Genomic DNA, 23965 nt, shown 5'->3' with positions numbered 1-23965 from the left:
AACTTCCGGGTCACACTGGCGTTTGCGTTTTTAAAAAAAATAAACATTTTAAATTATACTTTGCTTTTGTACTTAATGTTAATACTTTTCATAGTTATAATTACATATTTCATTGTATATACATATTGGAAATGCATTAAAGATACGAAATATCTTGTTTGAGAAATAGCGGTTGCCTTGGCAACTTCAGGCGTGGGATTGTTTGAGGAAATGAAAGCGTATGAAGCATGGCTGTTCAACACTGGGCAGATGCGCTTAGAAAAGCCAAGAAAACTGCCTTAATATCGGATGGTGCGCATATATATTCTGTATTATTTTTTGATTTGCTATTTTGTATGTGTATTTATGCTGGCAGCCTTGCTAATAGTCTTGCTAATACGTGTTATAGTCTAATGCATTTGCTACTGGCTAATAGCATTGGAATCTATGCAAAATATCATAACATACCTGTTAAAAGAATGTTTTATTTATTTTAAAGCGTGAATATTGTTCGATGTAAAGTAAAGTATGAATTGAGAGACTCCTTCATATGCCTTTCTCATTAGGGAAAAGGAAAGCTCATTATCTGTTTGAGGATGGAAATGAGATGGCTGAGGAGTATGACCTGAAAACTGACGAACTTGTCTGTAAGTGATTTTTTTCTTCTGTTTTTGTTTAATTGAATCTCATACTAATTTAGATTTGTATTTTATAATCATTTTATAATCATCTTTCTTCAGTGCGAAAGTGGCGACATAAAACCACTTTTGGAGGGCAGGGGCAGTGGACATGGGAAGTTGGTGAAACAAACCCAAATGACATTACCTCTGATTTAATAAAAGAGAACAGTTCAAATGTAAGGTTTCCTTTCTTTTTTCATTATGTTTAAATGACAGTGTTTAAATATTTATGTGTGCTGCTAGGCACCTGTTTTGTTATCTAAGTGTTTTTTTGGTTTTGCCCACAGCCATTGTTCATGCGTAAGGACACAAAGGCCAGTTTCCAATGGAGGATCCGTAATATTTCATATCCTGTTGAAGTCTACAGTGTGTCAGCAGAGCCGACGGAAAGATTTTGTGTCATTCGAACCTCAAACAAAAAGTGAGTTCTTTAAAATTAATGCAAGTAGGAGGCTTTAAATTGCTAAACTATTTCAAAATCAACTAGTCTTGATTGTGGCCTATGAAATGAGTGTTTTTAAGTAATTTAGTGTTTATTGACTGTATTGTAATTATGTGTTCATGTTGTCTGACTGAAATAGGCTCTATGCACGATCGCTTCCGTGTTTTGTCTCAGCCCGCCCAGTTACATCCGGTGCTGCGTCGCAAGCCGTTTTTGCATTAGGTGGAGATAATGGCAAATTACACTCGCTGTTTACAAGAACTTCCAGCGATTAACGTGAACGATGTTAACAATATTGTGAGGCAGTTAGCTGTCACACATGAGAGTAAGAAAGAGAAGGGCATTAAATTATATATTTCAAGCTACATCGACAACTTTGAGGGTGAGTAATCTCTCATATCATGCGAAATCCGACTAGCGAATCAGTTTCGAAAATTGTTGTCTCGTTTCTGAGAAAATGAATTTTATTAAAGTTTGGCCGCTAGTACACTTCGTTATAGAACGCGCTATGCGGAGGTAAAGACACTGGCTGAGATTCTACCGGAAATACGTCAGCAGCGTTCGTGCATAGAGCCTATTGGACAAAGTATCACATTTTGTGTTAAAGTAGGTAGTTTATGTAATAGTTGTATATAAGGTGTGTCTGTGTGTGTGTTTGTGTGTGTGTGTATATACTTTAAAATATAATTTTATTTCTGTGGCCAAAGCTGAATTTTCATCAACCATTACTCCAGTCTTCAGTGTCACATGATCCTTCAGAAATAATTATAATATGCCGATTTGATACTTAGTTGTTATCAATGTTGGAAACGGTTGTGCTGCTTAATATTTTTTTGGAACCTGTGATATGTTTTTCAGGATTCTTTGATGAATAAAAAGTAAAAAAAAAACTGCTTTTTCTAACAATTTAAATCTTTACTATCGCTTTTTTTTAATCAATTTAACACATCCTTGCTGAATAAAAGTATTAATTTCTTTTCAAAAAAGAAAAATGACTGACCACAAACTTTTGAACGGTAGTGTATATTGTTTCAAAAGATTTCAATTTTAAATAAATGCTGTTCTTTTTAAAAATCTTTTTATTCATCAAAGAATCCTGAAAAAAGTATCACAGGTTATAAAAAAAATATTAAGCAGCACAACCGTTTCCAACATTGATAATAAATCAGCATATTAGACTCATTTCTGAAGGATTATGTGACACTGAAGCCTAGAGAAATGGCTGATTAAAATTCAGCTTTTTATCACATAAATACATTTAGTTTTTTAGTATATTTATTATTATTATATTAAAATAGAAACCCATCATTTTAAATTGCAATAATATTTCACAATACTACTGTTTTTTTATTTCTATATTTTTGATCAAATAAATGCAGGCTTGGTGAGCACACGAGACTTCTTTCAAAAACATTAAAAATAATTTTGTAAGCATGTTCATTAATGCATTCATCTTGATTTTAGAGAAATACAATAATCATAATAATATCAAATCAAATCAAATTTGTCAACTTCTGCTTATAAATTCAGGATTACCTAGTGAAAAGCAGTAGTATACTATTATAGTTCTATAGTATTTTATTCATAAGTTTTTAGACAAGCTGAAATATGTTTTTTATATTTTATTTTATTTAAGTTTATAGCATTTCAAGTAATGTAAATGTTTTTTATGGTTTTAGTTTTAGTTAGCTACAATAACCCTGGTGAAAAGTGTGTTGATGAACTAATTGTTTAGTTGCAAAAGCCCTACAGTAACCCTATAGGTGGCACTGTTGATATGGAAGATGGATGGCGCCGGCCATGAGAAACATTCTCTTGTTCATCTCCTCATTTCCCAGGTACTATAAGAAGTTCAGTATTCCAGATCTCGACCGTTGCCAGCTGCCTTTGGAGAGCGCAGCCTTGAGTTTTACACACGCCAACAACACTTTAATCATCAGCGTGAGTGAACTCTCACCGCTAGCCTCACTTAATCACTTTCTCTTAGCTCTTTCTGTATTGTAAGGTATGTATTCAGTTTTTTTCCGCATCACGTAGAGGAACTTTCCCTTTTGCGTGGATCTGGGACCAGGTTGCCAAAACCCTAATCCCCACTAAGAGAGCACACAATTCTGGTCTCAGATCATCAAAAGGGCAACTATGCCGTCACTTTTTATTGGTTCACCTAAGTAGAGAAGGTTGAACTGAACTGCTCTCACCTCTGTTGTCTGCTCCAGTACTCAGCTATTCCATCCAGCATTGGATTTTTATAAGGAGTTTCTCTCTCTTTTGTTGTAGTACAAGAAGCCCAAGGAGATTTTAACACTGGAACAGGAGCTGCTTGTGGAACTGAAGAAACTGAAGGGGACAAGTGAAGGAGATATTGACTGTAAAACTCAGTGAACTGCTGTTGCGTTATTGTATTTGTCTGGAAGCGGTTCTGCACATTCACTTCAGCTCTGTGTCTCACGTTGGCATGTTTCTGTCAGCCTTGTGCATCCAAGCAACTCACTTTCAATGTGTGCTCAATTTCAAATGGTGTTCTGAATGATGTTCCTACAACTGTTCTTTGTTAAATAATGCGTTCACTGACTAAAATACAATAAAATTATTATAAGTAGTTTGTTTTATTCCAGCTATTTCCACTATACTGTAACTTAAAAAATATAATACACCAATGTGTTGTGAGATAAATCATCACTTAGTAAACACTGTTTGTACATTTAGGCATATACAATAGTAATTCAAATATAGCATAAAAGACTTCAAAAATATAAAATAATTATAGCAGATGCCTAAGAATTAAAAATAAAAATGTATTAAAAAGAAATCAGAAAACATACATAAATAGATAATAAACGGAGCAATTCCAATAGGATCCTCACACCATCGGTGCTCGGGCCCTAATGATACAGTGCAATCAGCAAAGTGCTCATTCAGTAAATGCATCAAATTCATAAACTGACAATTTGTGCATCTAGCAGTTGTCCAGTTGCATTATTATTGGAGATTCATCATCATATTTCTATAACATGAAGGTCATTGAACTTCAGTTTCCATATACTGCCATCTCTACTCATCAATTTCCTTGAAGTGCATCGTGGGAAAATTAAACATGTCATTTATCTTGGTTCCTTGATTTTCTCTGTTTTCATCTCATGTTTATGGATGATGTTTGGCATGCACCACAGTACTGTTGTTTGTGTTTCTACTATACTTGTTTGTATACTACAAACTCAAACTCTTTGTTGGTTTAAGCCAAGGGAAAGACAAAACAATACCATGTGAATGTACGGTTTCTGACTCTGGTGACTCTTCACTTCTAGCTTCCAGTCCACAGTTTTTGTGCCAAACCAAGAGACTGTATGCATAAAACAGGCACTAAACCACAAGTCTTTCTCACTATTGTGTATAACGGCCTCTGAGGATGTTGTTTTCTGCCCTGGAATTCACCAGCCAGGGTTCACGGCTGATACTGCAGTCTCTTGTTTTGGGTTTTAACACGGAAACAATGTAATATTTTAGAATGACAAAGGTGGAAAATATGACAGATGGCACACTGTAAAAAGTACTCAGTTGACTTAACTTAAAAAAGTGATAAACTTCACGCGTAATTGAAAAAAATTAAAGTTATGTGAACTTGACACTTCCATTATATTACGCACAAAGTTTATTTACTAATACTTTTAAGGCAAATGGTTTCCTTGCTTTTTTAAGTTAAGTCAACTGATCACTTTTTATGCATGTTAATTCATTCGTCTGTATTATTTAAGTTGTAAAGCTTGTTATTTTATAGTCATTTGGGGTTTTAGGCATTACATAGTCATCGTTACAACATTGTAAAAATTGTAATAGCTTTATTATACACATTCACACTAAAACATGTTAACATGCATTGTTTACATTTTGTTTTGAGTATATCAACTTTTTTACGAATTTGCCCCATTCAATTTAAGTTTTGTGGTAATCAACATTACGGCGTGTACAAGTGCTGCCAATTAAAGTCGAGATGTGATGAAAGTAGTGACAGATCTTTTCTTCTTAAAAAAAAGAGAAAGAAATATAGGGAGAACTGGTTCAATCCATCGGATGTTGATTGGATAGAGGCAGATCTAAATGAGAGCTTGTAAATATAAGAAAGGGACAGATTTTAAACAGACTAAATGATTGGAGACATACATCACCAGTAAGAAGTCTCATTTTACTGGAAGTGGTGAATTTCCATTCATACCAACTTTACCTGGCATTAAAACCTTAAAATATTCCTTTAATGGCTAAACATAAGCTTGTTGTTAAGTTCTGTTGGTTTAGTTTCATTTTCATGGACTTTTAGTTTATTTCTCTTCAGTTACTTGTTCCCTTTGTTCTAGTTTTTTCACCAGTCTTTAGTTACAATCTTTGCCATTTAGTTTGTTATCATTGTATATTTAAGTTCTTCCTTACATTCAGGTTATTGTCTGGTATTGTTTGTGCCTAGCACTCTGTTTCGTGGTGTTTGCTCATTTCTGCATTACCTGCTTTAGAGTTATTTAATAAACCTAATAAACATTGGACTGAAACATTGCACTTACACATAAAGCTATCGTTTTCCATTTCTGTATAAGCCCAGGACTGATAGAAATACTGATTTAGCCTAAGTCTAGGTTTAACATGTATCTGTGCATCATTTTGCCATATATACTGATCAAGGTCAGTGTTTTGATTAGAGCCTTTAATGAATTGTATAAGCATTCACTGTAAAGTTATATATGTTAAGATCTAAGTTTTTTTAAAGCAGTAAACTGTGACCTGCTTAAATAGTCAACGTCCCATGACGCACCATGGAGCCTGATTTCTGGCAACACTCTTCTGGTGATGGTGATGGTAGCAACTGTGGGGACATGCCATTGACATGAGCTGTCAAAATGATTTAAAACACACTGACCATTCACCAGAATCTGCAGCTTTTGCAGTGTGCTAACCTCTCATTGTAACAGCCTCGTATTGACCACAGAGAGACGGAAACCATTGTGCATCATTACACTCGTGTGTTGACAAGCAGTGCCGCGAGCCAAACATCTGCACACATCATTGAAACCTTCTAGGAGCAGAGCAAGAGTCCTGGCGCTGTCTTCACCCCTTCTTGCACTGCCCAAAGATGGTACGCTCCAGTTCACAGCAATATGAGATTCCAGATTCATCCAATACCAAATGTCCAGGGGAGATTGTTGGCCTGAGGTCTGTGAAAAATTATTTAGAAATTTCTTACATGGAAAGAATCAGATGTCTATGGGTTAACTGCTACCGAGAGATATTCTTATAGTTCCACCAGTCCTGTTTTCTTAGAGGTACCGGCTCTTCTGACAGACTGGTGACCAGTGGTCTGGACTTTTGGCAGATGTTGACTGTTATCTGTAAGTCAGAGCGGACACAATGGGTGCTACAGGAGCGATCTGCAATGCCGTTAGCATTTTGGAGCGAGTTATTGATTACTAATACTTTAGCAATGCAGTGGTAGGTGGTGGGTTAAATGGCTGGTGGTCAACATTTGCATTGTTTTGTTTTTACATAGTTTGACTCAAGTTTCCAGACCTTTGACTGGATGTCTGCTCCATATTACAGCTTATTCTTGTAAGGCCTACTTATAGCAGCTTGACTGAAAGCAATCAATCACAGTTAGTCTTTTTGAATTCCCGCTTCCATTAGGTCAATGTGTTTTGTAAAGGTTTTAATGAGTAAGCTCAAGGTATTTTCACATTTTATTCTATGAGATAAAATACATCAGTAATACCCCACTCATGTTTATTCTAGCTTTTACATGACTATAAGAGTTCTCTTACGAGAGGTTCTCTCGTATTGCGTAAGCTAGCTTACGCTGCGGGAAAGATTCATCTTTGCTGAGATATTGAAGCCAAAAAATTATTTCATAATTTGTATCCATACACAACGCAGTTCCTCTGCGGCAGACCTAGAGCAGGCTAGCTAGCAGCTCATTGGTTCGCTCAGAGAGAACTGCTTAAGCCTATGGGAGAGCGGGGCTGAACCCGCTTCCAATGAGAGGCGCCCGCGCGCTCATTGCGTCATGGCCCGCCAGAATGGGCGTGGCCATGGTGTATATAACAGTCTCTCCCAGGCTTATATGTTGATTCATTTCATCTTCAGCAAGCTGCACGCTTCTGCTGTCCTGAGAAAAGCCGTCGCCGTCGAGAAGGCATCACTCTAGCGAGCTCCCGGACCCTGAAGAAGCCGGCCGTCTTCGCCACCTTCAGCCGCCCTGCAAGCTAGCGCCATCCGACGACTGTATCCTTCTCTTTTCTCTATTATATCTAAAAGAGCCGAGCGTCTTTTTAAAGATGTCTCGTTTTTCCTGCGGCTCTTGCCGCGCTCGTCTCGAGGACGGAGACCGCCATGTCATCTGCGCTCTCTGCCTGGGACTCGAGCACGCAGAACTCGCCCTCGCGGATGGAGGATGCGACTTCTGTGAGAGCCTGCCGTTGTCGTCCCTGCGGGCACGACTTCTGGCAGCAAAATCCGCTCCCGCGCCGCCTTCCTCTTCGCCGCGTAAGAAGAAACGCCGCTCCCAGAGGCCGCCGGAGCCCCCAGCGGAACAATGCGGGCCGCCGCCGCCGCCTCCCGCTTCCCGCTCTCCCTCCCCGCCCCTGCCGGACATACAGTTGCCGCCGAGTGGCCGCTCTGTCGCTTCCGATGACGCCGCGGAGGAGAAGGACTCCTGTTCACTGCTCGCGTCAGACAGTGAAGAATGGTCATCTCTCGGATCCACGAGAGAATCGGCTGGGACCCGCGCCGGGATAGAGGAGGAACTAATGCGCCTCCTCTCACAGGCCGTCGAACGCCTCGGTCTCGAGTGGTCTCCTCCACCCGAGCAGGCCCCGAACCGGATGGACGGCAGCTTTTTTCATCGGCGCTCGACCCCCGCGTGCAACCGGGCCGCTCCATTCCTGCCTGAACTTCACGCAGAGCTGACGAAGTCCTGGAATGCCCCGCTCTCGGCTAGAAACCGCTCTGATATATCCGCCTCGCTGCGCTCGGTGGACGGAGCCGCCGAAAAAGGCCACTCAGCCATGCCGCCCGTCGAGGACTTGGTCGCCGCACACCTCTGCCCGCCCTCTGCTAGATGGCGCTCTTCCCCCACGCTTCCTTCGAAAGCTTGCAGAGCGACCTCGAGCTTTCATGCTCGCGCCTACGCCGCCGCCGGTCAGGCCGCCGCAGCGCTACATTCTATGTCTGTCCTCCAAGTATTACAGAGCGATATTCTCCGTGAGTGGGCCGAAGGCGGTAGAAACCCCTCCCCCGCTGTCACGGATCTGAGAAGTGCTACGGACCTTGCCCTTCGCGCCACTAAAGCCGCCGCACAAGCTCTGGGGAGATGCATGGCCAGCCTTTGTGTTGCCGAGAGACACTTATGGCTCACGCTCGCCGACATGGGAGATTCTGAGCGCGCCGCGTTTCTTAACGCGCCCCTCTCCCCGACGGGCCTTTTTGGATCTGCTGTCGCGGGAATCGTCGATCGCTTTTCTGAGGTCCAGAAAGCTACTCAGGCGATGAATTTGTTTCTGCCCCGCCGCGCTAGCTCTTCCGCGGGCCGCTCTTGCGAGCCTCCTGCCAGAGCTCCACCACAGCGCCCCCCTATTATATCTATTATATCTAAAAGAGCCGAGCGTCTTTTTAAAGATGTCTCGTTTTTCCTGCGGCTCTTGCCGCGCTCGTCTCGAGGACGGAGACCGCCATGTCATCTGCGCTCTCTGCCTGGGACTCGAGCACGCAGAACTCGCCCTCGCGGATGGAGGATGCGACTTCTGTGAGAGCCTGCCGTTGTCGTCCCTGCGGGCACGACTTCTGGCAGCAAAATCCGCTCCCGCGCCGCCTTCCTCTTCGCCGCGTAAGAAGAAACGCCGCTCCCAGAGGCCGCCGGAGCCCCCAGCGGAACAATGCGGGCCGCCGCCGCCGCCTCCCGCTTCCCGCTCTCCCTCCCCGCCCCTGCCGGACATACAGTTGCCGCCGAGTGGCCGCTCTGTCGCTTCCGATGACGCCGCGGAGGAGAAGGACTCCTGTTCACTGCTCGCGTCAGACAGTGAAGAATGGTCATCTCTCGGATCCACGAGAGAATCGGCTGGGACCCGCGCCGGGATAGAGGAGGAACTAATGCGCCTCCTCTCACAGGCCGTCGAACGCCTCGGTCTCGAGTGGTCTCCTCCACCCGAGCAGGCCCCGAACCGGATGGACGGCAGCTTTTTTCATCGGCGCTCGACCCCCGCGTGCAACCGGGCCGCTCCATTCCTGCCTGAACTTCACGCAGAGCTGACGAAGTCCTGGAATGCCCCGCTCTCGGCTAGAAACCGCTCTGATATATCCGCCTCGCTGCGCTCGGTGGACGGAGCCGCCGAAAAAGGCCACTCAGCCATGCCGCCCGTCGAGGACTTGGTCGCCGCACACCTCTGCCCGCCCTCTGCTAGATGGCGCTCTTCCCCCACGCTTCCTTCGAAAGCTTGCAGAGCGACCTCGAGCTTTCATGCTCGCGCCTACGCCGCCGCCGGTCAGCGCTACATTCTATGTCTGTCCTCCAAGTATTACAGAGCGATATTCTCCGTGAGTGGGCCGAAGGCGGTAGAAACCCCTCCCCCGCTGTCACGGATCTGAGAAGTGCTACGGACCTCGCCCTTCGCGCCACTAAAGCCGCCGCACAAGCTCTGGGGAGATGCATGGCCAGCCTTTGTGTTGCCGAGAGACACTTATGGCTCACGCTCGCCGACATGGGAGATTCTGAGCGCGCCGCGTTTCTTAACGCGCCCCTCTCCCCGACGGGCCTTTTTGGATCTGCTGTCGCGGGAATCGTCGATCGCTTTTCTGAGGTCCAGAAAGCTACTCAGGCGATGAATTTGTTTCTGCCCCGCCGCGCTAGCTCTTCCGCGGGCCGCTCTTGCGAGCCTCCTGCCAGAGCTCCACCACAGCGCCCCCCTCCGCAGACTCAAACAGCCCAGCGCAGACAGGGCGGCCGCCCTCGCTCTCGCTCTGACAGCCGCCGCAGACCGCCGCCCCCACGAGGCCCGCAACCTAAGATCACGCTGAAGCCTGATCATCAGAAGTCTGCCTAGCAAAGTCAAGAAAACGACGGTGCTCTCCCGCCGCGGCCGGACCGCCGTCAAAGCTTCGCCCTCTGCCAGTCCCCGTTATTTCGCCGACTGCTGTAGTGTTGACCGCCACAAACAAGCCGGTGTCCCAGCCCGCTTGCGAGCGACAAAAAGCCGTTTTTACGGCTACCCAGAGAAATCTCAAAAAGAGAAAATTTGCCAGTTGTGTAGAAAATGTGCCCACAATCATGTGCTCACCCATACACACAAGCATAACATACCCCGTGTCTCTATCAGAGCCCCATCACATGAAACGGGCACAGCCCGCTCTAATATCAGAGAACATAAACACGCCCACGAGCTCGTGCACGTGTCCCCTCTCTGCTCGCTCTGTTTCACGGCCCATAGACTCCTCTCTGAGTGCAAATCCCGTTGCCACACACATTCAAAGCGCGCCCACACACTGTATCCAGCCCGCTATGTGCAGCAATCAGGGCGATATAGCCATTCGGCCACTAGCCGCATGCTCCAAAGCGTGGGAAGCCATTCCAGGCATTTCCCCGTGGGTACTAAGCATTATAAAGAACGGCTATCTGCTACAGTTTCGCCGCCGCCCGCCTCGTGCGCGCGGGCGGCTCGAATCTACTGTCAGCCCGCTGGCCGCCGGCACGCTCCGCTCAGAAATTGCGACGCTGTTGCAAAAGGGCGCCATAGAGAGAGTCCCACCATCTATGACCGAGTCGGGGTTTTACGGCCGTTATTTTCTGGTTCCCAAGAAAGACGGCGGCCTCAGACCGATTTTAGATCTCAGGTCTTTGAACAAAGTGCTCATGAAGAGACCGTTCAAGATGCTCACTACCAGGAAACTCCTCGCGCAGGTGCGCCAGGGGGACTGGTTCATCTCTCTAGACCTGAAAGACGCCTATTTTCAGATCCAGATAAATCCCCGTCACAGGCCATTCTTACGTTTCGCCTTCGAGGGTCATGTTTATCAATACGCCGTTCTCCCGTTCGGCTTATCCCTGGCGCCCCGCACATTTACGAAGTGCATGGATACGGCGCTCGCCCCCCTGCGGAGCCAGGGGCTGCGCATATTTAATTATCTGGACGACTGGGTGATTTTGGCCCAATCACAGACGGAGCTTCTGTCGCACCGCGCAGTTCTCCTCGACCATCTGAAAACGCTGGGCATCTCTGTCAACTGGACAAAGAGCTCCCTTCAACCCAGTCAATCGATTTCCTTTCTAGGAATAGATTTGAACTCGGTCACGATGACGGCTCGCCTGTCTACACAGCGCGCGCGCAGTGTACAGCGACTGGCCGCCTCGTTTCAGATGGGCACCCGCTCACCTCTGAAAACTTTTCAGAGGATGCTGGGTTACATGGCCTCAGCCTCCGCTGTGCTTCAGCTGGGCCTTCTGCACATGCGTCCGCTTCAGCTTTGGTTAAACAGCCGTGTACCCCACCGCGCGTGGAACACGGGCCGCCAGCTGATCAGAGTTACGCAGACATGTCTCACGGCGCTGCAGCCATGGACAGTAGCAGAATGGTTTCGACAGGGCGTCACGATGGGGACCTTTTCTCGCCGAAAAGTCATCTCGACAGATGCATCCAACACGGGTTGGGGTGCAGTCTGCGAGGGCTCACCGGCCTTCGGCCATTGGTCGACACAGGAAAGCCCCTTACACATAAACTGTCTGGAAATGCTTGCGGTCGAGAACGCGCTTTCGCGCTTCCTCTCGCTCATTCGGGGACACCACGTCCTGATCCGTTCGGACAACATGGCTGTGGTCTCCTATCTCAACCGTCAGGGCGGTGTCAGGTCCAGGAATCTCTTCCTACTGACACACCGCATTTTAGTTTGGTCTCAGAGCCGCCTGCTCTCGCTCAGAGCGACGCATGTGCCGGGCCATCTGAACGACGGTCCAGACATACTGTCCAGGAACCTCATCTCCTCAGGAGAATGGTCCCTGAACACACAAACGGTCCAAATACTGTGGCGGCTATTCGGCAGAGCAGAGGTGGACCTCTTCGTGTCAGAAGAGAACGCTCACTGCCCAATATTTTTCTCAAGGAGCGAGGACGCGCTAGCCCAGGAATGGCCTCGCCGCCCGCTCTATGCATTCCCTCCGATCGCTCTGCTACCACAGGTAATTCAGAGGATCAGGGACACACGCCACTCGGTGCTCCTCATAGCCCCGCGTTGGGAGAGTCAGAATTGGGTTCCGGAGCTCACTCAGCTGTCGCAGACAGCCCCGTGGCCCATCCCAGTCAGAGCAGATCTCCTCTCTCAGGCTCGCGGCACGATCTGGCACCCCCATCCACGGCGCTGGGCGCTACATGCATGGGTGATCAACGACTATTCGTTGATTTGCCAGAAGGAGTAAGAAACACTATCATACAGGCTAGAGCACCTTCCACGAGAAGGCTCTATGCGTCTAAATGGTCTGTGTTCTCAAAATGGTGCACCGACAAACATCTGGACCCACGGTCATGCGAGGTGCCGTCTTTGCTTGTTTTCCTTCAAGAGATGCTGGACAAGGGCAGGTCCCCCTCCACTCTCAAGGTTTACGTGGCAGCCGTCGCGGCGTTCTCTGAACCCCGACGCGCTCAGTCCCTGGGCAAAGACGAGTTAGTCATCCGCTTCCTCAGGGGAGCTAAGAGGATGAACCCTCCGCGCCCCCCTTCGGTTCCTATCTGGGATCTTTCTATAGTTCTCGAAGCTATGAAAGCACCCCCGTTCGAACCGCTCGAGTCTGTGGACCTAAAATACCTCTCGCTCAAAACCGTTTTTCTGACGGCTCTGTCCTCAGTAAAACGCGTGGGGGATCTTCACGCGCTCTCATCCAGCGCCGCGTGTCTCGAGTTTGGTCCGAATGATTCTGTTGTCATTCTCAAACCTAGACATGGCTATGTCCCGAAGGCGATTGGTACCCCGTTCAGGGCTCAGATTATTTCCCTATCGGCTCTGCCTTCATCCGATAGTGAGCGCGACGCCAATCTCCTCTGCCCGGTGCGGGCTCTGAGATTGTACACTACGCGCGCTGCCGCGTTCAGACGCGCTGAGCAGCTTTTCGTGTCGTTTGGGGGGCGCACCAAAGGTCTGGCCGCCTCTAAACAGACACTGTCTAGATGGATAGTAGACGCTATCGCCTCTGCTTACGCATCTAAATGCCTGCCCTGCCCTCTGGGCATCAGGGGGCACTCCACTAGAGGCATGGCCTCATCGTGGGCATGGTCCTGTGGAATTTCCATTCATGACATTTGTGTGGCCGCGGGATGGGCCTCCCCGTCCACTTTTGTCAGATTTTACAACTTGGAAGTTCCCGCCTTGCAGGCAAAATTACTAGCTGTCTAAACGACCAGCTCCCTAAGAAGCTGCATTACTGGGAGTCCCTCACACAACCGGTTCGCCCCTTGTGCTCTCCTTAAATGCTTATACACTTCATGTGCCCGCTCTGCCGGCCTCATACATGCTTATGTATACACTTCATGTGCCCGCTCTGCCGGCCTCATAATACATTCACTCCACGTTAAAAATCCCCCGGTATCACCCTGGGATTCATGAGTGGATTCATAGCGCGCACGGCGTTGACCAGGTGTTCCCGCAGCGTAAGCTAGCTTACGCAATACGAGAGAACCTCTCGTAAGAGAACGAATCGGTTACCTAACGTAACCTCGGTTCTCTCTAGAAGAGGGAACGAGTATTGCGTTCCCGGCCGTGCTTGCGCTACTAGCGTTTCGCTTCACGCTGAAATAAATCAACATATAAGCCTGGGAGAGACTGTTATATACACCATGGCCACGCCCATTCTGGCGGGCCATGACGCAATGAGCGCGCGGGCGCCTCTCATTGGAAGCGGGTTCAGCCCCGCTCTCCCATAGGCTTAAGCAGTTCTCTCTGAGCGAACCAATGAGCTGCTAGCTAGCCTGCTCTAGGTCTGCCGCAGAGGAACTGCGTTGTGTATGGATACAAATTATGAAATAATTTTTTGGCTTCAATATCTCAGCAAAGATGAATCTTTCCCGCAGCGTAAGCTAGCTTACGCAATACTCGTTCCCTCTTCTAGAGAGAACCGAGGTTACGTTAGGTAACCGATTCGATTTCTAACGAGTGGCTAAATGTGACTGGATTTTACTACACAACCTATGCTGGATTTTTGCCCAGATTTGCAGTCTGGAGTTGACGCTAATTGCCAAAAATCAGAGTCAGTCTGCAGATTTTGGACTGTCAGAGAACAGAAAATTGTGATAGATTAAAAAAATATGATAGGCACATACTCCGATTTTTTAGATTCAGACTGTGATTCCATCCAGTCTAGACGATTTCAAACATGTTTTAGAACACATATTGTTTTAATTTGTTGTGTGTCTATATGTTTATGTTTTCGTATGAGCTTGTTGTGTTCAGAAGAATGTAAAATTCTGATGTGATCCTCAGTCGTTTCGTGCATGATGTCCAGGTTTTCTCTGTAACTATTTACAGGAACATGTATGATGCTTAGTGTTTTATAATCTGTTCACATTTTAAAAGTTGTGCAGTGTAAACATTGATTGTTTTATAATACCTGCATCATATAATACCTTGTATCATTTTTAAACGGATATTGTGTGAAAAATTCCAAATTTGTGGTTAATAAGCGGACACAAAAACATTTCCATTTTAAAATACAAAAATTAAGTCTAATTTTTTTAATGATGCGGCCATAGCATTAGCCTATAGTGGTCTTTTGACATAAACAGAACAAAGCACCAATTTAAATAGTTTTAGTAGGTCAATAAAATGCTTTTCTAGATGCTTTTCTACCACAACATGGCTCTACAGATGGAAGCAGTCCAAGGGCCAACTGACAAATCAGAAGTCCTGGGAAAAGGCGACAGGGCGAAGAGCTCAGCGCTGTGATTTTTGTTCAGTGTCTCTTCTTCCCTTTCTCCCTCCCCATCCTGAGGCCTCAATGGTCATGCTCAACTGCCTCAACAGAGAGACACTCTTTTTTGGCCCTTTTCATTCGTCTGTGCCCCTCTTTGCCTCTTCCCAGCCATTTGCCCTCTTTCAGCCCCTCTCGCCCACATCTCAACCCATAACACCCCCCGAAACGTTTTCCTTCCCCTCGAGTCGCTCTTGGTTTCTCTCTCCCGCCCGCCCTCACCCCCTCTGTGTGACTGGGCTTCCTTTTTTGATAGCTGACCCCTCCTTGTGTTATTATTCAGGTCCACCATTGTATAACATGTTTCTTTTCTACGGCGCCTACAAAGGCAGCATTTGATCAGAGGGTTACGGTGTGCGGGTCGCAGAAATGCAACTACACGGTGGTAACCTTTGTTTGGGACAGCAATGGTGGGTTGACCTCATCTCTTCTAAAGCAAAAGGCCCAAGCTATTCAAAGGCCCAGTCTCACTTGCTGAGCACATTCAATCGAGACCGGCCTGTCACAGATATTGCCTCACAGTTATCTGAGGCTCAGGCCTCTTTTTCTGGGAGTTCGACTGCTGGGCCAAAAACATAACAACAGCCATACGGTCCTGGAGGTATACCTCTTGAATAGACCCGAGCATGCCCTTGAGGTTTCTCTCAGGCTGCTGTTGTTGTCAACTGAATAAGCCTGACTCTGAAAGAAACTGGCTCCCAATTTGGCCGACTTGTGTTCCTGGAGGCCTTCGACTTTAACCCACACTTGTCGTGTTCGTGTTCTTGATGCGCCCACACACATACAGTGTGATCTATGAGAGAGCTAGAATTCAACCCGTCAGTTAATGATCGCTGACTCCTTCAAAGCAAATTCAGCGTAGAAGCGCATCTCAAAGGAGTCGAATCAATCACGGTCCAAATTTTAAGTTCCCACAAAAGACGTTTAGGGAGTCAATGAATCACACAGCCTATAAACTTGTTAAATCAATACTTTTACATGAATTTAATACACGCTCTAAAATAAATATTTCCACTTTTTGAAGTATCTTACAATCTTCCAATAAAAATATATAGTCATGTACAAACAATAAAGATGCTTTTTGATAATGTCACTACACATCATGGAATCTGTGTGTATCTGCATACTTTTGAGATTATCAGTAGGTAGCTGCCATGTTCACTGTCAGAATTTTTTTTAGCAAAAACAGTACCCTTAATGTGTCAGCTTACCTTAGAGTAGTGATATATACCCTTTAAGGGGTAAATGAGGTCCAAAGTTGTCCCTTCAAAGGGGTCCTATTATGTCCTTTTACGAAGTCTTGATTTTGTTTTTGGGGTGTACTAGAATATGCTTTCATGCTTGATTGTTCAAAAACACATTATTTTTCACATATTTTACATATGTTACAAATTTATATTTCGAACGCGTCATTAGTTCCAGTTTCGATGAAGCCTCTCCTTCCGAAATACAAAATGTGATGTGATTGGTTAGCTGGCCCAGTGTGTTGTAATTGGCACCATGTGTTCGGGAAATGTCACGCCCCTTACCATAACCGTGAGTTTCATCTGCTCAGGTGTAAATATTAAGGATGGTGTCAATTTCAAACCAATTCAAGCCTGATTTAGACTTAAGAATGTCTTAAGACTTAAGACTTAAGAGGATCGTCCAAAACAGATTTTGTCTTTGCAACCACGGATTTCACAGGACGTTTCAGAGTGGTATGTTTTTCATGTTATTCATTTTAGATACGATGTTATACACCATTTAATCATGATATTTGTTGGAAAACTATGGTAATGCAAACAGTAATCAATCACAAAACCCTGGTTAATTTCCTAAGGGGCGGTGAACAGTCTTACATAAGCGAGAGCTTACAAAAGCAACAGTAAACACTACATCAATACTAAGCGGAGGCAAAGCTTTGCCCTTTGTTTACATCGTAGAAACTACATAAAACGTATAATTGGAACTGTTAATAGAAAACATAACTACAAATAATAGGACATAGCTTTGGAAATGGGGTGGACAAAACAGTGTCTCTTTGCCATAGTGACAACACTGTCTTCTCTAATGCAACTCATCCAGGCCTCGTCCCCTTATTTGCGTTTTCTGTGGGCGGATATTATTAAAATGAGTAACATTATGACTTCACAAAGCCCGGAATAAAACGCACTGTAGTCCAAACGAGTCGTTCGCTGTAGTTCTTGGAAAGTGGATTCTTTTAAATAAAATATCTTTATCTTTGATCTTTTTTATGCTCAAACAGCAACATTACAGACTAACTAAAGTTGAAAAAGTGAAATAGCATAATAGGACCCCTTTTTCTGAGAGTGTTTGTGTGTCATGTGTTCTGTTGTCTTGTTGTATTCCCAGAGATGTGTTGCTCATTATTACAAGGCTTACGGTGTCCTCTGTTCAGTCAACAGTTCAGTAATTGTCCCAGAACAAACTGTTCGTAGTACAGTCGTCCATCTGTACAGCCTCCTTTTTTCTTTTTCTTTTACACAGCATCAGTTTGCCATGATGTCCAGAACTATGGATGCACATAGATTAGATTAACTCAAATTAAGATAGCACTCCAGTATAAGATATGATACTGCCCTTTTCTCAATTCGCGCTTGTGCGTTGATGGTGCTTAGTCCTCTTGTTGATGGGATATGGGATTAAATCAAAAGGCTTCCTTTCTGTTAACAGGTGTCCCCGAGGAAGACGTTTCATGAAATGAGCCTCTCGCTGGTGCTGCTGAGTCTGCATGGCTTTCCTGGGTCGGCCCTTGCGTGTAAAGGCCATGTACCAGCCTTTGTACTTAGCGTTCTGCAAAGCCGTGTAGTTATTTTCCAGAACAATCTCAGTGAATATGCAGTCCCTGCCACGGCCCTTCCTCTGGCAACAAAAAGAGACAGACAGCGGAGGACTGAAATGACAAACTCAGAAATCTGCTATTCAAGCCTGAGAGATTTATGAGGCTCAGTTTTGTTCACAGGGCATGATGGGTTTACCTGATACGATTAGCACCAATTTAGATGTCTATATTTTATTAAAATCATACAAGTATGATTTCATCGCATTCAGCACTTGGCAGACTCTTTTATCCAAAGTGACTTACAGTACATTGCATTCAAGGTACAGATTTGATCAGGTTCTTGCATTTTCCTGGGAATCGAACCAATGACCTTGGCATTTGTAGTGTCATGCTCTACTGTTTGAGTTAAAGGAATGTATCTTGTAGATATATCATTGAAAAATAATTAAACATAAACACACTTAATTACAATTACATTTTTATGTCTATGAAAAAAAAAGGGGGGCACTTAAGGGGTTAAACTCACCCGTCCAATAAGCTTGCCTCTCTTGTTCATGCAAATGTAGTATCCTGTTTTTGCTCCTCTGATTCGAACCCGGCTTCCAAACGTGTCGGTTTCCACAATAAGTTTAGCTGGAAATGTGACAAAGTTTGTTACTTTTACACGTCACTTGATGTGGTGATATATACAATGAGTGATGCTTCTTATTGTGTACTGGAGAGTTTATGATTTTCATTGTTGTAATTTAGTCTGGGTTTGAAAATAGTGTCAACACAAAATATATTGCTAATATTGAGTCTAGATGTGTGAAGGCATGTGTGTGTTAGGCCAAGACTACAAAGAGTAAAAGTAAGAGTAACAAAGAAAGGTATAAACCAATGACGCTGACCTCACTTCTCTTCATAAATTGACTCATACTTTGAGTTGTAAAGCTATGAAAATTCCTCGTAAAATGGCCCTCCAAAAAAGTGGGCAAAGTGGATGGACTGCACGAGTGGAAAGATGGCTAGACACACAGAAACACTTTAGTGACAGGAATTCATTCCCAGCGGACGGGATTCTAACCACTGTTTTGTTTGGAGAAGAAGTGCCGTAGCTCACTTAAAACAGGTGGCTTAATGTATAGGCTAGCTTTAAAATGACATCGAGTTCAAGTAAAAACCAGATTGACTTTTCATGGCCTATTTGCAGCATCAAGGCATACTATGAATCATATATTTAGCAGAATAAAAATACGCATGTAATTTTGGTGCCAATAACTCTTGACAAGTGATTGAAACTTTAGATCATCATCTTGCTTCACACATAATACAGGAACAATAAACATTTGTTTTGGAAGACGTGAAAGATGAAAAATAATGATGTTAGAAAATTGCATGTCATATTTCTATCCTACAACTTTTATTATATGGAGAACTATTCTGGAAATGTTAAGACGGCAGAGGTAAGATGAGTACTGATGTGTTTTCCAGAAACGAAACGGGTTTCTCTTGAGGTTCCCAAACTCGACAATATAGAATTCATTTCAAACTATGCAGGTTACTTTTTGGCAATGGCATTTACTGGACATTCTTTAAAGTAACCTGAGGTGATATCCTCAACTGACTGTTCTGTCCTATTGTTTAAAGCTGACAAAGTAAAATAATGGATAAAAGTGCATCTGCAAAGATTGTGACTTGCCATGAATATCTCCATCCTCGCCATTGGCATTGACCCTCTTATTGCCCAGGACTTGTACATGTTTTCCGCTGGTCCGGCTATAGAGCTGATAAGTCCTTGTTAATCTCCGACTCATCCTGTCGGATAGACGACTCTGCTCCGTTACGTGGTGCTTAAAATTGGGTACGGAGATGGACTGCATCGTCATCTATAAAAATGTGACAGAAGAACATGCAGATTCATGGTGTATAAACAGAAGAACTATATTACGATTATTGATTCATTGTGTATATTAGAACAATGATATAAACATTATGGACTGCACTCTTAGTCTTAAGTACAATCAATTGTTTCTCATCAGATTCAAATAATGATTCCATATGTGCCTGGTCTAATGAAGTGGAGGACACAAGATGGTTGGCATTCTCAGGGCAAGTGTGCTGTCCACACTCTAGATGACATGCCAATGAGGGTTCGTTTCTACCAACACTGATCTTTCACCCCTGTCTCTCGGGTCTTTTCCCATAATGATTTTCTTTTGTAAGTCAGCCATGTGCCTTGCCCACATGTTAGAGCCATTACCTTTAAAGTGAGGGGTTTACGCCTTTTCAAGATGTTTGACAATTTGCCAATGACTCTATTAATAATGAGTTGTTTTCACGGTTATAACACATTTACTACACACACATAACATCACAGGATTAATGTGCGTAAAATACTTATCGTTTTCAGTGTGTCTTGCTGATGTTTTACTGGAAAATATTTGTAGGGGAGACGGAGTATTGTTGTAACATTTTTTGGTTCAATGTCTGTGACTGTTTTGTTTTGCATTATGTGACTAAAACTTTGACACATTATTCCCATTTACCTACACAAATGAAAGAAATTGATAATTCTATGAATTATTTATAATCCATAAAAATTTATGTCAGGCACAAAAACTAAATCTACAACAGGATGGGGTGTAAAACACTAATAGAAAATTATTTTAAGGTTTATATTTTGTGCATGAATTTATTGTGGCATCCAAACATTCTTGTTCAAAATATTTAGTATTGTCCATGCATGATCACCCCACCCAATTTATTTGAAAATATTAAACATAAAATAAGCATAATTGAAAACAGCACATACAATTTGAAACAAATATATGCTTACAACTCTAAAAATGAAGAGCTGTCACACCTGTCTTTGTGGGTCCAATAGAAAACACTGGAAAGTCATGTTACAACCCTCCCAGTGATATTTTTATTTTTTAACATGTAGGTAAAAAGTGTATGTGGATGTTATATATCAAAGTAAACAAAACAGCATGCTCATTCACTTGAAACTGTCCTTTAACATCCACTAACACCTACAATTATAAACCAGATCTAAACATTTTACTTTTACTTTTTGATTAATATTTTTTTACAGAGACACTTGCAACTACATGTGATTTCACCCATGTAGCTCATTTTGGTTAAACCGATGTTACAATATTAAAGTTTCTCAACAGTGTATACCTATTTGAGATGCTTGTTTGAGAACACTTACATAATGCAGAAAACTTACCTGAGTATAAAAACACAGAGTCGTGAATTGAAGGAATCTGAAATACAAAAATTGTGGATTATTATTATTATGTTTCAAACTATAAAATAACAGTTTAGAAATGAAACGTCGATATTAAGTATATAGGCTACTTACAGGTAACCTAACCTCGATGATTTCAGCCTCATTGTGAGATTTCCAAACCCTGTATGATTTTTATCCCAAACGATAAGTTCTTCATTAATTCCTCTGTGCGTGTATTTTATTGTGTGAAGATTCTCGGTCCATCGGACTTTCAGCAAAAATGACAGTAAATAAACTGAGTGACAGGACAAAATATAGCCTTTTGGTATCGATAGAATGTGTGATTTATTTATCCACTGAGTCCATGTCAGACGAATCCGTCAAGCAATTATTCCTGAAAGTTCAAGCACCTTACAGGCGACTGTTCTCACAAACATAATTCGTGGTCGATGTCCAATTACAGCGAAGATACGAAAAATAAAACATTCTTCATTGAAAATCGCCGACAAGATCCGGCAGCGTGCGCGCGCGTTTCCACACGGTATCTCCAGTTCTTTACTGCTAGCCTAAATGTCACTGGAATAAGTCACATTCGGGTTGATAAACTATTATGTTTCCCTGACGAGAGGCTGAGAGCAGAAGCCTCACTGTGTCGGTCTCCACTTTCAAACTCCCAATGTCAAACCCACTCTTCACGTGCGTTACCTTTACTGAAGCGCCATCCCACTCGTCAACATTTATACTCCTTCAAAGACATTCGTTTAACCTGAATCATTACAAGAAGAGTTTATGCTATCCAGCTAAAGATACACTCATAAAACCTGAATCGAATTTTTAGTCACAATTTTATGAACAATGAAAAATGCAAGTTCATGTCGTTTATTGGCGATTATCCTATAAGCAAATAAAGACTTCGTCATTTATTATGCTTTTCAGATAAGAATTAGATTAAGAAAAACCATGGTTATAGGCTAATTACCTTGGGCTAATACAAAGAACACAATTTAACCTAGCTCTTAAATTTGTGATAAAAATTTACGTTGGAATTAGATTTGTCTAAAACGAGTTTATGTATTTTAAACAAGAGTTTGTGTCAAAGCTCCATAAAAAAGTCGTACAAAACATAATAATAATCACAACTATTTAGCCTACATACTTTATGATATTTAAATGGTCTAGTAGCACTATTATTACGTTTGTTCTTGTCTCATACACATCATGAAATCAAAGTCCGAGCCCCATTTTGGCATTTTGAATAACAGATGTATTTAAAATATAGGCTATAGTTCTAAAAGTATAACATTAAATGAAAAAGTAACTTTTTCTTCCAGAAATATCGCTTCAGAGTAATAATAAAAAATATTGACTGTTACATAAATTGTAATTAGTTTTCATTTACAATAGCCAAAAATAAAACATAGCCTATATTTTTACTTTATTTTATTTTATTAGAAAAGTCGTGACATTTGTATTGAACTATCCAATGAGTAACATGCTTGCTTGCTTAGTTGGGAAAAAGAGTGATTAAAAGGTTTAACAGCACCTAAACAAAATATAATAACCTGAAAACCTTGTCAACTCTTCATCATTAAAAATATGCACTTTTTTGCAATAGTTAATGTTAGGTGCATATTAACATTACCTGCAAAATCATGACAGACTCATTAATGCTCATTACATATTTTACATAGGCTATATATAAAAAATAAATAATTAATCATTGTCTTTACTGGTTTAAGTACACCTCCCAACCAGACAAACCTAAGAAATATATAACCTAGCCCCTAAAGGTTTTTTTTAGGAGAAAAATTCTCCCACAAGGAAAAGGGAAAAATTGCAAAGATTCTGGTATGCACTGCAGAACATATACAACTACATTAGTCTATACCCTGGCTGCCTGTAAGACTTTACTTCATGTGCCTTTGTGGTGACCCCAGTTTTCTTTTTTCACTCACACACACTACATGTGTAAGTAATATATGCTCCATGAGAGTACTGGACTTCAGATGTTTATAACATCTAATGGCTAGACATGTGCTGTCAGTAGGCCTACTACAGCTTAGTTAACTTTGATACAATAGATCCACCAAAAAACTAAGCATTTAACAGTTCAGATATTTCAGGGAGGAATTTAAGTCTTAGTCTGCAGCCTATATTTGTGATAATGTAATATTTCAAGGTCATATCATGCTTCCATCAGCATACACTAAATGTCTTAATGCAATGCTGATGTGTCACAAAGCTGTAATGGCCCTGGATCATTGGACTAGAAACCACTGGCATATCTCAATTGCATATTGAGATGTCTTTATTTGCAATAGTGGGCTTTTTTTTTAAATAAAGGCTTTACTCTTGCCTTTACTCATATCCTGCAATGACCATAACACGGATCACTGCAAGTTCCACCAATCTCAGACTGAGACTATAATTCCCATGCATGACTCAAACCCCCAAAAAGAAGGATTTTCACACCTTTGAGCACTCATAGGAGCGACAAAACAGCTGCTAAGCAGCATAGAAAATGTCATTATCGGTATTGGTTTAATTCTGTCCCATAAATTACTCATATCAGCCTATATGTGCTGGCTTAGAGGGTGAGAATGTACCTGATTGATTAGTTCCAGAGGGAGACGGCCACAAGTGATTTTGCCACATGGAATGATTCAGTGCACTAGTTAGTCAGGTCCTTTCTCAGATATTACACTGGATTTGCGTGTTTAAAACTTTTGTTCATGTCCTATCTTGGATTTTAATGGGTTTTTTGGGGGGGTTTTTGCAATCAGATATGTTAAAGTAAAGATACGTAAAGTAATGAAAGTCTTTTGATTGAAATCATGTTTAGAAAATGCTTATTTATGAGAATAGAAACTTTTGGAGTATAAATGAA

General features: G+C 43.0%; 2 protein-coding genes across 2 annotated transcripts; one reads left to right on the top strand and one right to left on the bottom strand.

Moving 5' to 3' along the window:
* The first annotated feature begins 172 nt into the window (after positions 1-172).
* Positions 173-3697, top strand: dpcd (deleted in primary ciliary dyskinesia homolog (mouse)). The gene is made up of 6 exons (XM_056254385.1): positions 173-291; positions 546-626; positions 720-835; positions 947-1080; positions 2940-3042; positions 3379-3697. The coding sequence occupies exons 1-6, from the start codon at positions 228-230 to the stop codon at positions 3481-3483; spliced, it is 603 nt and encodes a 200-aa protein (XP_056110360.1). The 5' UTR covers positions 173-227; the 3' UTR covers positions 3484-3697.
* Positions 3698-17390: 13693 nt separating this feature from the next.
* On the bottom strand, positions 17391-21602 carry fgf8b (fibroblast growth factor 8b). Its single transcript, XM_056254386.1, has 5 exons — positions 21211-21602; positions 21076-21112; positions 19543-19729; positions 18388-18494; positions 17391-17941 (listed from the first exon to the last, which is right to left on the bottom strand). The coding sequence occupies exons 1-5, from the start codon at positions 21240-21242 to the stop codon at positions 17666-17668; spliced, it is 639 nt and encodes a 212-aa protein (XP_056110361.1). The 5' UTR covers positions 21243-21602; the 3' UTR covers positions 17391-17665.
* Positions 21603-23965: the final 2363 nt, after the last annotated feature.

Source organism: Rhinichthys klamathensis, unplaced genomic scaffold (genome assembly GCF_029890125.1).
Source record: "Rhinichthys klamathensis goyatoka isolate OS25496 unplaced genomic scaffold, OSU_Roscu_1.1 h1tg000111l_1, whole genome shotgun sequence".
Taxonomy (NCBI): Eukaryota; Metazoa; Chordata; class Actinopteri; order Cypriniformes; family Leuciscidae; genus Rhinichthys; species Rhinichthys klamathensis.
The sequence above is the reverse complement of the archived record's forward strand: the minus strand, read 5'-3'. Positions and strand labels throughout refer to the sequence as shown.